The 13,786-nt window shown below is 42.2% G+C and overlaps 1 protein-coding gene across 2 annotated transcripts in view; it reads left to right on the top strand.

Moving 5' to 3' along the window:
- Positions 1–660: 660 nt before the first annotated feature.
- Positions 661–13,786, top strand: part of ITGB1 (integrin subunit beta 1) — a 51,922-nt gene continuing 38,796 nt past the window's right edge. The window contains exon 1 of one of the 2 annotated variants that reach the window (XM_063125496.1): positions 661–958. In XM_063125496.1, the coding sequence (XP_062981566.1) occupies positions 950–958 (9 nt within the window). In that variant the 5' untranslated portion in view covers positions 661–949. The remainder of the gene's footprint in view (positions 959–13,786) is intronic. The other variant, XM_063125504.1, reaches the window with a different exon arrangement.

Genomic DNA, 13,786 nt, shown 5'->3' with positions numbered 1-13,786 from the left:
GCCAGCCATTACATCCGTAAACAATAATTGCTAAATTGAGTGCCTGGGCATACTATTGCATCACAGGAGATTTGCTAGTTACTTGTGGGAAATGATTTAATTAAATGTCACTGTGTGGGCCAAATCTGAGGAGCGGGAATGTTAAGAAGGGTGCGAAAATGATTCTTCCGCCATTCCTGCAACGTTACAATGTAATCCTATATATGTCTACTCAGAAGTAAGCCCTATCAAGTTAAATGCTGTTTATTCTCAGTTAAGCGTATAGGATTCCAGCCTTAATTCGGGTTGGTTGGACAAGGCGATGTGCCCCAGGCAACGACCCCGCACTCGGGAGGAAGCCTCACTGAACCCAGTGTGACTTACTTCCGAGTAAAAATGCGAATTATGAACAGATTGGCTAAGCGACATGGGCAGGGGACGATCCTTCGCAGCGCTAACAACGAGAGCGCGCGTGTGAGGCCTTGTTTCCCTAATGCGGACGGAGTTCAAGGCAAAAGGCTCGACGGCTCCCTGAAGCTCTTCGGCTGCCGCGCTCCAGCGCGGGGAGGGAAACCCCCGCTTTACTCAGACGCCAGACAAGCCTGCGGGCCCAGCTCCGCGCCCTCCATGCTCCGCCCAGCCTGACGGCAGCAGGGAGGAATGCGTTTCCGGAGGCGCAGAGGGAGCAGCGGCGGCGCGGCGCTTTCAGGGCCCGGCCATCCCCACCATACGGTGGAAGGAGCGGCCGTGGAAAGGAGCTGAGGGAGGGGAAAGGAGTCGCCTCAGCACCGCCGGGACATCGCCCTGAGGCGGCCAAGTCGGGGCTTCGTTGCGGCCGGAACCTCGCCAGAGAAAAGGGGCTGACAAGAGAGCGAGCCAGTGGGGGGAAGAGAGAAAGAAGCGGGCTTTCGCCCCGCCACCAACTTCTCCTCAGAGCCCGGCGGGAGGGCATCAGGACAGAGCCGCGGCCATGGCAGAGGTAGGCGGGGGGGGGGGGGCGTGAGGGGAGGGGGGCGGAGAAGGACCGAGAGACGAGACCGAGTGACATTTGGGCTTCGCGCTGAGAGAGAAACGGGCACCAGGCTAATCCTGGAGTATGTGTGTTGTTTGCCAGAGTGTCACTCCCAGCACCACCTTTTGTTTCAGTCTTTCTCCCTGTTTTGTGGAATGTGTGTGTTAAAAGGAGAGTTGGGGGGAGGGGTCTGGAGTGGAAGGAAAGGGGTCGCTGCTGCCCTCTTGTCCCGTCCCACACTCTCTCCGCTGTGGGTAGGGCGGAAGGAGCGCTGAGTGGCCTTTTTCAGAAGCCCTAAATCAAAGGCGTGCCTCCCATTAAGGGCGCGGAGGGGGAGGCGGGGGTGGTGGTGGAAGTTGCCCGCGTGGAGAAATCTCACTTTTGTTGGAAGAAGTTAATGAAAACCCTCCCCCCCACACTTTCACCCTTGAAATAACACATTCCACTGGGGCAGGCCTGTTGCAGCAGACACAACCAAGAATCCTGTGCAAAGCTTTGTTAGCCTTTAAAGGTGCTGCAAATCTCTCTGTATGTGAGAGAGTGTGTGTGTGTGTGTGAGAGAGAGAGAGAGAGAGAGAGAGAGAGAGAGAGAGAGAGAGAGAACGTGAACAAGAGCCTTTTTTGCATAAGACCCTGGCAGGATCTATACTATTGCTTTAAAACTGTTTATATGGTATTGACAACAGTTGAGGCCCAGGACACACTCCCTTATACAGGCCACAGCTACACCTAAGGTTTATCCTGGGATCATCCAGGGTTCGCCCCTGCCTGAGCACTGGATCCCCTGTGTATCACCTAGATAAACAGGTTTAACCCCTGGACGATCCAGGGATAAACCTTAGGTCTAGCTATGGCCACAGTCTTCAAAATGTTTTCAAAGTGTTATATCCTGCTTAGTGTACATCTGGCCTAGGAGACTTCCTTTCTTCCATTCTCTCCCACCCATCCTTGTTAATCATATGGTGACCTCGCTGAAAGAGGAAAAAAAGGAATTTCCCACCATAGGAGACAAGGGGCAGGAAATGCTAGTCCTCTCGTTTCCCAAAAGAACTTAGGACCGTTCAAGTAGGGTCTTGCTTGTATAGTCTATCTTCCAAGTATGGTTTATGAACTTTGGTGGCCCTTCAGACTGAGGCTGCAGTCCTATTTACATTTACCTGGGAGCACGCTCCATTTAACACAGCCATACTTCTGAGTAAACATGCATACAAAGTCCCTGCATGTTTGTTTAGGATTGCAGCCTAGCATCCTGATCCTAATCTTGGAAGCTGCTTCCATTAATTTTCACAGAGTTTATTTACAAGTAAATGTGCAGCTGTTGTGACCCAATCCTGTGCATACTTATCTGGAAGTAAGTTTCAGTGAGTTCAGTTTAGCTTATTTCTGAGTAAGTTTACTTGCAGCTGAAGCCCTGAAATATGTGTGTACTTTTTAATTTCCTGGGGAAGTGATAACTGGATTTCACTGCCACAATGTCTTCTGTAGTAACAGTTTCTCATTTGTCCTTATTCACATGCATGTTTTTGAGTCCGATGTAATTAATTGCAGTGTGCAGTAGTATATCCAGGCCAGTACTTTAACGTGCCCTTATAGGGACTTTCTACTGTTTCTCTCTTCCTTCCCTCCTCTACCACCATCACTGATGTCTGAGTAATATTTTAAGTAACATTTTCACTATGAATAATTTTCTGTGTGGTTTCCTTTCCCTCTTATACCTTTTACATTACCTTGAGTAAGGAGCTCAAAGATGTGTTAACCACACAACTCCCATGTGACGTAGATATAGGAGTTTGAAGGCTGAGCAGGGTTTTTACCCACCCAAGCCTGCCCCTTTAACTGCTACACCACAATTGCAATGTCACTATGTTAATAATTTCCATTGTCGGTTAAATGAATTAATTTTGCAGTTCTCGGCACAGTGACTGTGAAGTAAGCACTATAGAATTCTTATTTATTTTGAAGTAAACATTTATTCATTCCAAGCTCTTGTATCCCACCTTTTGGCTCTTGGGCTTCCAAGAGAGCTGGCACTTACTAAAACCAACAACGATCATAAAAGCATAAAAACGAAGTTTAAATAAAAACCAAAAGAGCAGCAAAACATGTACTACCTCCAGTATCAGAGCCAGTAAGCCTGTATTCGCCAGTTGCTGGGGAACATGGGTGGGAGGGTGCTGTTGCACCATGTCCTGCTTGTGGGTCCCTGGTTGAGAGCTGGTTGGCCACTGTGAAAAGAGTGCTGGACTAGATTGTCCCTTGGTCTGATCCGGCATGGCTCCTCTTATGTTCTTATAACATTAACTGTTGGAAGCTTCTTTAGTGGCACCTCATTTGTCAGGAAGACCAAATGTGAATTGTGCTGGAATTTAGAACGATTGTCCTTTTATACACAAAAATGATACCATCTACACTGCCATCCTTTTTTTTTTATCAGTTCAGATCTCATAGAATCATAGAATAGTAGAGTTAGAAGGGGCCTATAAGGCCATCGCGTCCAACCCCCTGCTCAATGCAGGAATCCACCTTAAAGCATTCCTGACAGATGGCTGTCCAGTTGCCTCTTGAATGCTTTTAGTGTAGCAGAGCGCACGATCTCCCTAGGTAATTGGTTCCATTATCGTACTGTTCTTACAGTCAGAAAGTTTTCCCTGTTGTCCAGCTGGAATCTGGCTTCCTGTACCTTGAGCCCATTACTCCGTGTCCTGCACTCTTAACTGAACCATGAAGCTCAGTGGGTGATCTTGGGCTTCTCTCATAGATAATCTCCTTCAGATTGTTTTACTGTTGTTTTAATTATACTTTAAAGCATCTGCTCCCTTGATAAACTAAAAACCATTGTTACTCTGAGTGGTAGGTTCTAAGCTTCTCTAAGGCTGCAATGCTGTGGGTGTCCCAGGGCCCATAGGGTATTTTAGATCTCCATCTCGGAAGGTGAAGAGAGAGGTCTATTCTTCAAGGGGACATCCAACCTCAGAAACCCTCTCCCATTTTCCTTAGAAACATCTGTCCTTCACTTGTGTCAGCGATCCATGGTTAGTAGAAGCAAAAGCAGGTCATTCAGTGGGCATGTCGGGAGGATCAGAGATGCCTTGGATCTCCAGATTCAAAGACTTCCCATTCCTTCTGGCATACCCTCAAATTGACCGCAAATCTACATCAGCCTTCAGGTAGATTTTTTCACATTGGAATCAATGGGAGGGGATGTGGAAGAGAAGAAAAATGGCCCAAAACACCGCTCCTTCCTCCTTTCTACACTGTTGGCGTGAGCACAGTAGAGCTTTAGCTATGATGGATCTACCTTTGGTTCTCCATGCACCCATAGTAGGATTACTCTGTCAATAAAGTGGACTTGAGAGAGTGGAAAATCTTAAGTGCTAGAGGGACAAAACTTGTGTGTATAGGAAGCAATTATGTGGAGAATAATTTTACGGGGTCTTTATAAAAGAGACGCAAAACAGGAAATAACAGGAATGGACCTGAATATAATTATTTTGAGGAAACATACATGCTGATCCTCGATAGCTTGAAGGTTATGTTCTTAATATTTCAGTAATATGAATTTTTATGAGAAAAGGATTTTCTTGAGGTTACAAAATAGTTCTACTCTCCTATAAATGTGTTCTGGTTTTTCTGTTATATTTGAAACAAGGGTGAGATTTCTGTATAAGTAGATTACTTGTTGTGACCTTATCAGAAGAGTTATGCTAGTCTGATAATAAGGCTGTCATACAAGAGGGCAATCTACAGGTCCTATTCTTTTTCTCTTACATGGTTTTCTCTTACATGAGTTTCACACTCCAGTCTTCCTGGCAGCAAATATGGATTTGGTACAGGCCAGGAAAATGTGGGGGCATTCAGTCATAATGCCAAACCAGGTTTTAGCATTATAGGACTGGGCAGGCATTAGTCTTGGGGTTGCATGCTTCCTCCTCTCTCATATCTGATAATTAAAAACTTCTGATCCTGCTTTAATTGCTCAGTCCAAATCTGGAGAAAACTCTATCTTGCTAGTAACACTTGATTGCAGACCAGGAATTGATCCTTTGGTTTGCGTAAACCATAGTTTGGCACGTTTAGATGGAACATCAAACTATGGCTTGCTACTACCCCATGATGAGATGTTTCTAACTGTGTGAAGAAAGAGGAAGAGGATGTGCAGAAACTCAAAGCATGTACTTCTTCGTTCTTGTAATGTTAATGATTTGGTGTTGCATTTGTCCCATATGTGTTTTATTTGAGGAAGGCTGGAGAAGGTGTGATACCCATTTTATTTAGTTCTCTGGGTACTATTAAGCTATTTAGGGTGTAATTCTGTGCATGTTTAGACAAAAAAAAAAATCCTACAAGTCTCAGAGGTATCCTGGGAGTTGTAGGACTTTCTTCTGTCTAAATGTACATAGGATTGAGCCATTATACTCCTAAAATCATGCTACATATCTTATGAGTAGTATAGACAGAGGTCTGTGACAGCTTAAAGATTGATTTATTATGGCATTAGCTTTTATAGACAACCTATTTTAGTTTATGACCTCTAAAATTCAGGAGTCCTGTTCAGATAATGTATTATTTTAGGAATGATGACATCAGTATGAGAAGAAATCATTGTAGATTCAAATCATGTGGGCACTCTTCATATGAATGAACTTCAGCAAAGTCACATTAACTCTTATCCACTTGAATTTAATATATGATTTTTAAATTCAATTAATCATTGAAAGGCTTACATACAATTTAATCTTAAAACTAGGTTAAACACAATGCAATGAATATCTATGGCAGATTGATTTATAGTTTGATTTTAATTTGGCCTTGTCCACCACACTTCTACAAGTTTCTCAGTAGACTAATGCCTGCCCAGTCCTATAATGCTAAAACCTGGTTTGGCATTATGACTGAATGCCCCCACATTTTCCTGGCCTGTACCAAATCCATATTTGCTGCCAGGAAAACTGGAGTGTGAAACTCGTGTAAGAGAAAACCATGTAAGAGAAAAAGAATAGGACCTGTAGATTGCCCTCTTGTATGACAGCCTTATTATCAGACTAGCATAACTCTTCTGATAAGGTCACAACAAGTAATCTACTTATACAGAAATCTCACCCTTGTTTCAAATATCACAGAAAAACCAGAATACATTTAAAGGAGTTTGATTTAATTTGGCCTTGTCCACCACACTTCTACAAGTTTCTCAGTGCCCTGTGTTGAACGATAGAGAGGAGTATTATGGTTTCTTTTAAACACATGCCAAGAGGCATATAAATGGAGGACAATCCAGGGGTGATTCCAGACAAAGCTTTTATGGTGCCATTGGCCTGCCTGAACGATGGAACTTTATGTGAGATCCAGGTGGCAACATCATCTTGTAACCTTCCTGAGTTTTCCCACCAATTCATCCATATTTTATTTATTTATTTATTTATTGCATTTCTCTACTGCCAAAGTTCTCTGCATGGTTCACAACAGTTAATATTTTCTCAGAAAATCTGTTAAGAAAGACAAGACAGAATAGCTACATAATGTCTTTTGATTGTTTCCTCTAGGAGCCTTCCAACTGAAAGCAACCCTATTTTATTAAAATAATTGCGGTATTTTGCTTGTGACTTCACTGGGGTGTGGGGTGTCCACAGTTTAAGAAGTTAATCTATTCTAGCATTGCCAGTGAAGACCTAAGGCAGGGTGATACTGGCTTGCCTAGGATTGCTTTGTGAGTTGATAGCTAAAGTGAGATCTGTGTCAAGGACTTGCTTGTAATTCCACTTCTAGACAGTATGTTGTACATTATATTATACTGACATGTAATAAAAATCCCACATTTATTTATTTATTTATTTATTTATTACATTTCTATACCGCCCAATAGCCGGAGCTCTCTGGGCAGTTCACAAAAATTAAAATCAGGTGTAAACTGCATGAAATAAGATTTTATACAAGAACAATTTTAGTAAAGTAACATTAATGCTGCATTTGGTTGATCATATCTAAGTTTACTAATCCCAGGTAAACATAAGCCTTTTGCCCATGCACGCAACCACTTCACTTCTCCATAAGCTGCAATTAAAACAGAAAGCCTTTAATTAACAGAACGACATGGGAAACTATGTTTAAATTATTTTTACCAAGTTCATAACCCGGGATATCAAATTATAGCCTGGTCACAATAGCCCAGGTTTTTTTTAACAAATCTGAATTAGTGTGAACATATGCTGGTGCACAGTGTCTGATAGTTTGCCACAATATGTGAATGAGGAACTCTGGTTTGCCTCTCCCTTGACAAGCCAGAGTTGATTTCGACTCTGACTTATCAGGGGAGAAACAAGCCAGTGTTCCTTGTTCTTACATCTTCGCAAACATCCCAGTCACAGAGCATCAAACAGGGTTTAGCATCAAACCAGGATCACTTGCAGCTAACCAGGATTAGGTATTTAAGGGTGTGCTCTTATGTATGTTTAGAAAGAAAAAAGTCCTACAATTCCCAGCATGCCCCAGCCCAGTTGGCTGGCTGGAAGGATGCTGGAAGTTGTAAGACATATTTCTGTCTAAACATGCAAAGGATTGTGCCCTAAGTTAACTTAATAGCTAAAGATGGTAACCATAGTTTTCTGGTTCAGATAAAAATGGGAAACTAAGGCCTTAGCTAGACCTAAGGTTTATCCCGGGATCGTCCTGGGGTCATCCCTGTTCATGGAAATGACACACAGGATATCTCGGGAGCAGGCTTTAGATTAGATGCTTCCTGATTAAATTGTGGCTTGTGCAAAGGGAGAAGCAATGAGGTTCCATGCGTATACAATCACCTGAACTGGCTCAATCTGGTGATAATGGTTGGAATCCAGGGAGGCAGTGCTGTGTGAGTCTGTTGGTGTTTCCTCTAATCAATTGTAGAATGGCTTGAAAAGGGGAGTTATGGCTTACGCAGCTTGGCACTGAAACTTTCTGTGCATGTAGTTTGGATTGCAGATGAAATATCTAAGAAGAGTGAGTAGGTTGACTGTTCTAAAGTGAGAGTAAAAGATGTAGGTTCAGAAATACCTGAAACCTTCTAAACAACAAAGAAGCTTCCTACCATAACCACCAAGCCATAAGCATTCTCCCAAACAATGATAAAACAGATGACTCATTCATGTGTCACAAAAATGTATCCCAAGGAAATGATTAAGCACTTCTTTTCTAAGACTGCAAATAATTACTTATCAAGAAGGTTTTTATTTATTTATTTTATTTATTTCATTTTTATACCACCCAATAGCCGAAGCTCTCTTTTAAACTTGAACAGTCAGCAATAACTGGAGATCTTTTAAAAACATTAAGTTAAAAGGCCCGATTCAGATGTAACAGGAAACCATTGTTTCCTGCTATGTGAATAAGCAGTGGCAAGCCTTGGGCTCATGCACTTCCCTGCTGCTTTTTTCTCCCAGCAGATAAGAGATTAAAAGCAAGAGCTTCCAATTAGCTACAGATCCCTGCAACACCAGTACTTGGAACTGCACTTTGTTTAAACTCATTAGTGAGAACAAACTGGGATCAAAATGTAGTTTCATATCTTGTCTTGTTCACTAACTAGAGTTAAAACAAACTCAGAGCAGTATCCAATGGGGTGCCGACACCCCTGGTGGGTTGTTGTTTTTTGCATCCAACCGATTCCTTTCCATAAGCAGTTGGTCCCACTGATTCTGTTGTGCAAGCAGGACCCGCAGAGATTTCCTAGAGAAAGCCCTGAAATGAGTGGAAATGCTCATTTCTGGATTGGGACAGGTCAGCAAAGCTCCCTTATTTCCCTCATTTTTACTTGCTCTCAAAAGTGCTAAAGCTCCATTCTGTAAGTGGAGGGTGTAGGTTGTAGAAAGGAATGGTTGGAGTACAAAATAATCAGCAGGGGCATAAGCACCCCATTGGATACTGCCCTAAATTCCCTAGGTTTGGACATAACAAAACTGTGCTTTGTTTAAAAACACAGATGGATGCTTTCCATTGTTTCATGTTCTGTAAGGCCTAATTTAAACCAAGCAGGATATTGCACTATGAAAGCAATATATAAAAGGCAGCAGCCACACCAAGCAGGATATAGTGCTATGAAAGCGGTATATGGTATGCATCAATGGGCTCCAACAGTTGTCACTTCACTTCAATACCGCTATAAAGCAGTAGTGTGGCTCCTGCCTTTTATATACCGCTTTCATGGTGCAATATCTTGCTTGGTATAGATAAGGCCAGAGGAGGGGGGAAGGGGGAAAAGTATGAGGCCAAGGCTCACCATGGCTTGTTCATGTAGGAGGAAACCATAGTTTCCTGTTAAATCTGAACCTGGGCCAACTATTTTGAATTTTAAGGTAATGGCCAAGTTAGAACAATCAAATCTCATCTTAAGTCAAGGTATCAATGAGCTTGATGCACCTGCATGCAATTTTTTTTCTTCCATTCCTGTGAGCAGGGAAACAACCTAGGAGGTTAACTATAGCTTATGTCCAGGAATCTATGATTAAGCCAAGGCAAGAAATGAAAGTCAACCTTAAACTATTGTTTTTAATTCTGGCTTGTTTAGAGGCCATTAATTATGGTTTCCCAGTTCAGATCTAACAGGAAGCTATGGTTCTCTGTGCCTTCCTGGCTTGTTCCTCTACTCACGCAAAGGAGGAGTGAAGTGACGGGTGCATGAAATTCATTTGATCATGTGAATGAAGCCAGTGAAAGGTGCTAATTAGCAGACAAGGAATTGAAAATAATAGTCCTATATACTAACAGTGAACTTATTCTCTGAGGGCCAGTCCTTATGTAGCCAAAAGGGAACCAAAGGTATAAAGCAAGCTAGAGGTAATCTCAAAGTTTGCAGAAATACACAAACACCCCCAAAATTGGTGGGATTAAAACACACATCACACAAACCATTCTGGATACAGAATGTTGACTTATACTGTTGAGTGGGATAGAATGGAAGGCTTGGCTTGAATCCTGAACAGAAACAGTTATCACTGCAACATTTTGTTACAGGGCTCATTGCGTTTTTATGAACGCTAAAATAATATCTTCTGTGTCTGAACTTTGGTATGTGTCTTTTGGGGACCAGACCTTTGTGACATTCTTGCACTGATCTACTGGTTTAGAGAGAGTTCTGTTATCTAACTGATTGACTTGTTCATGTTTCTGATATGCGTATTAGTATTTTACACCTCTACCGTAAAACATTTCTGAAATCTGTTGATTAACTGTCAAGTGTATGTGATCAGGTTTAAAATGCCTCCTTGTAGGCAAGTGTTTTAGTTGCTGGATTATATTATTATGTATCAAGTTGAAAGTGTGACTGAGGAAGTGTTCCTTATCAATAGAACTAGACTTACATATATTCTTAGTTGTTATCAGTGGAGGCTGGTAGCTCCAATGTCAGTGGGGCAGAGAATCCACTCCATGTTTCAGCCAGAACTGTGGCGCACCTTGGCTGACTCCTTTAGAGTTCTGACTGAAACACAGAGCCTTTTACACCTAAGGCTTATCCCAGGAAAATGGAGGGATCGTCCCTGCCTGCTCCTGGGATCCCCTGTATGGCATTTGGATGCACAGGAAAGATCCAGGAAAGATCCTGGGAGAAAAGGCAGGTGTAGAAACGGCCACAGAGTGAAGTCACTGCCCCACTGACTTCAAAGCCACCAGGCTCCACTGGCTTTTATATGAACATAAGCCATCTTCTTAGATGCTCTTTTTGCAGTTCTATAGAGTATTCAGATATATTGTCTTATGTGACCTCTTTCACCGTGGAATATATAAACCTGTACAAACTTAATACTAGTCATTTCAAAGCTGGCATTTTTGTTTCCTGAAGTGCAGTTCTTACAAAAGACTAAAATCTCTTGTTAATTCAATAAGGCTGTATTGTTTGTTTGTTTCATTTCGTTGCATTTCATTTCATTTCCGTACTGCCCAATACCTATGGTAGATTTTCAAGATAGCTCAATACCCGCAATTAGGGTGGCATTTGCACAAGGATTCCTTTTATCCAGCATTTTTTTCTATTTCTGTTTTTGCTTGAAGTTACTTAGTAGGTATTTAAAATCAGACCAGTAATGAACAACTGGTGCAATGCCTTCATAATGGCTGGTAGTGTTTGGGGGCAGGAGGTGTCTGTATTGTTGGGGTCATAGGAAGCTGCCTTATACCAGCTCAGGCAGCTAGTCCACCCTGCCCAATACTGTCTAACCAACTGGATAGTGGCTCTTCACTGTCTCAGGCAGAGGTATTTCAAATAATCTGCTATCTGATTGTTGTTGCTTTTAATACAGACAGCATCTCACTGGCTTTGTCCTTTGTCCCTGGGATCCATTGAGAATTGAACCAACCTTTATCTGCATATGTGTCCTGCGTTGCATTTCTTGGTATGAATTGATAGTGTGATGGAACTCTATGAGCTAACCTTAATTGGATCCAGCATTTCATATGGACTGTAATGTGAGAATTGATCCCGAAGCATGCTCATGGCCATTAAAATTGGTGGCATGGAATAAATTTCTGTTGGTTACCTTATTTTGCTCTGATAACTATTATAATGTTTAACTTGGTGGCTCTTTTTTCTCCTTTCAAAACTCACCCCACCTTTTGTAAACTTAGATGTGATTTCTTTGTTGATTCTGCTATATGTAAGGAAGAAGGTGAGGTGAGAGGCGTTTTTCCTCATTTTTTATTTTACCAAATATTTTTACATATTTGGATGAAAGTTGCCTGTGCATATAACTGACTTGATTTGTAAAGGTAGGCAGTTTGGCTATTACCGCAAAACAGTCTTCTCCAATCAGGTGCAGTGTATAAAGGTTGGAGTATAATTTCTAATATATAAATTGCTAGAGGCAGAAAGTTAGTTTAAGCAGATGTTATTGCAATATTGGGAATGTATTACATTTTTATACCCCCCCCAATAGCCAAAGCTCTCTGTTGTTATCAAATGTTATTGCTATTGAGCTATATTTATTTATTTATTGCAGTTTTATACCGCCCAATAGCCGAAGCTGTCTGGCATCTATATGATGTCAGACAACACAGAACAGTAACAAATGGTTTTATGTAAACCTGTCTTAGATCTAATAGAAAAACAAAAAAATGTATGCTAAGACACTTTTCGTGGTTCCTCTTAAACTGTGCCCCTATTTGTCATGAGGAGGCGTAAGAAGCACTGAAAGCTCACTGGGAATATTATTGAGAAACTTTGGTGGCTGCTGTAATTTTGGAAACACAGATGGTGACGCATATTTTCTTAGTCATAAGGGCTAGAAACTTACTTGCATTGGTTTGTTGGCCTATTTTAATAAAAGCTATAATTCTTAGGAAGCTGAATTATTATATGTAGAATAATTTATTGCTTTGTCTTTTTATGTGAGCTGTTTTTGGGACCCCTTTAGGGTTGAATAGTGGTATTTTTTTAAAGTGCTATAAATAAATTCAAGAGTTAGTCTCAAACAGTAAAGCACAACAAAATTGTACAAATACATTCTATGGATTTCTGTTCTTGCACAGAATTGCAGATTACACATAGCCTTCACCTGACTGCTTCCCATTCCTAAACCTCACACTCCTATTTCACACATTTGCTTCCATGATTAACCTGAGAGGCACGGAGGGGTGAAGAACAAAGATCTCATGATGGCAACAGATCCTGGAAGCAGCGGAAGGAGTAAGCGACACCCATTGAAAATCCACTGCCAAACCTAAAAGCTGGATGGACTAAGGCCGTAGCTAGACCTAAGGTTTATCCCAGGATTGTCCTGTGGTCAAACCTGTTCATCTAAGGGCCACACAGGGCATCCAGCGCTCAGGCAGGGACGAACCCAGGATGATCCTGGGATAAACCTTAGGTCTAGCTACAGTCCAAGTTGCTCTGGAGCGACACTGGGGAAGGGAAGGGTTAATTGAGCCTGGTGGGACTTTAAAACTCTTTGGACCCATTAGGGAGGGGCAGCAGAGGAGACGGAGGCAAGTTCCTAGAAGTTACAACCAGATAGAGGAAGAAAGGAAGATATTTTGAAGATGGAAGTTTGGAGCGGGGAAGAGAAACATAGGAAGCTTCTTGAACTCTTTAGTTCACCACCTTAGGAGCCTGCCTTATAATGAGCCAGACCAGCTACCAAGTATTGTTGGCACTGACTGGCACCAGCTCTCCAGACTTTTAGGCAAGAATTTTTCCAGCCCTACCTGGAGGTACCAGGGATTGAACTTGGGACCTTGTGCATGCAAAGCATGTGCTCTACCACTGAGACATGACCCTACCCCAAACAGGGAATGCTGAGAGCAGAGGTAGAGAATAATATATGAATGGGGTGAGAGAAAGACAGACTCACCAGTCAGGAGATAAGGAGCAGCAAAGTAGAGAGAGACAAGGACAAAATGGTAAAAAGGAAAAAGAGATGGCATGTTTACACCATGCCTATATCCCAGGATTGTCCCTGTGCATCCAGATGACACACATGGGATCCTGGGAGCAGGCATGGACGATCCGTCCATTTGCCTGGGATAATCCTTAGGTATAGAAAGGCCCAGAGAGTGTGAGAGAGAAAGAGAGAAACTAGCAGGTTGCTTAGAGCCAAAAAGAGACCGCATCCTGAGCCTCTTAATGGCCTGAGATGCTTCTTTACCCTTAGTCATATGCATGAGTGAACGTAAATGCCCTGTAAATAATAAAATACGTCTCACACCCTTTATATCTGAGACCACTGAAGCAGGTAACTTTTTTGTTATAGAGACAATGGACCAAGGGTCTTTTGATGTAACCCTCCCCCCATACTCATGAACCCTATTAATACTTTTCAATGAAAAAAGTGT

Source organism: Elgaria multicarinata, chromosome 1 (genome assembly GCF_023053635.1).
Source record: "Elgaria multicarinata webbii isolate HBS135686 ecotype San Diego chromosome 1, rElgMul1.1.pri, whole genome shotgun sequence".
In the NCBI taxonomy this organism is placed as follows: domain Eukaryota; kingdom Metazoa; phylum Chordata; class Lepidosauria; order Squamata; family Anguidae; genus Elgaria; species Elgaria multicarinata.
The sequence above is the reverse complement of the archived record's forward strand: the minus strand, read 5'-3'. Positions and strand labels throughout refer to the sequence as shown.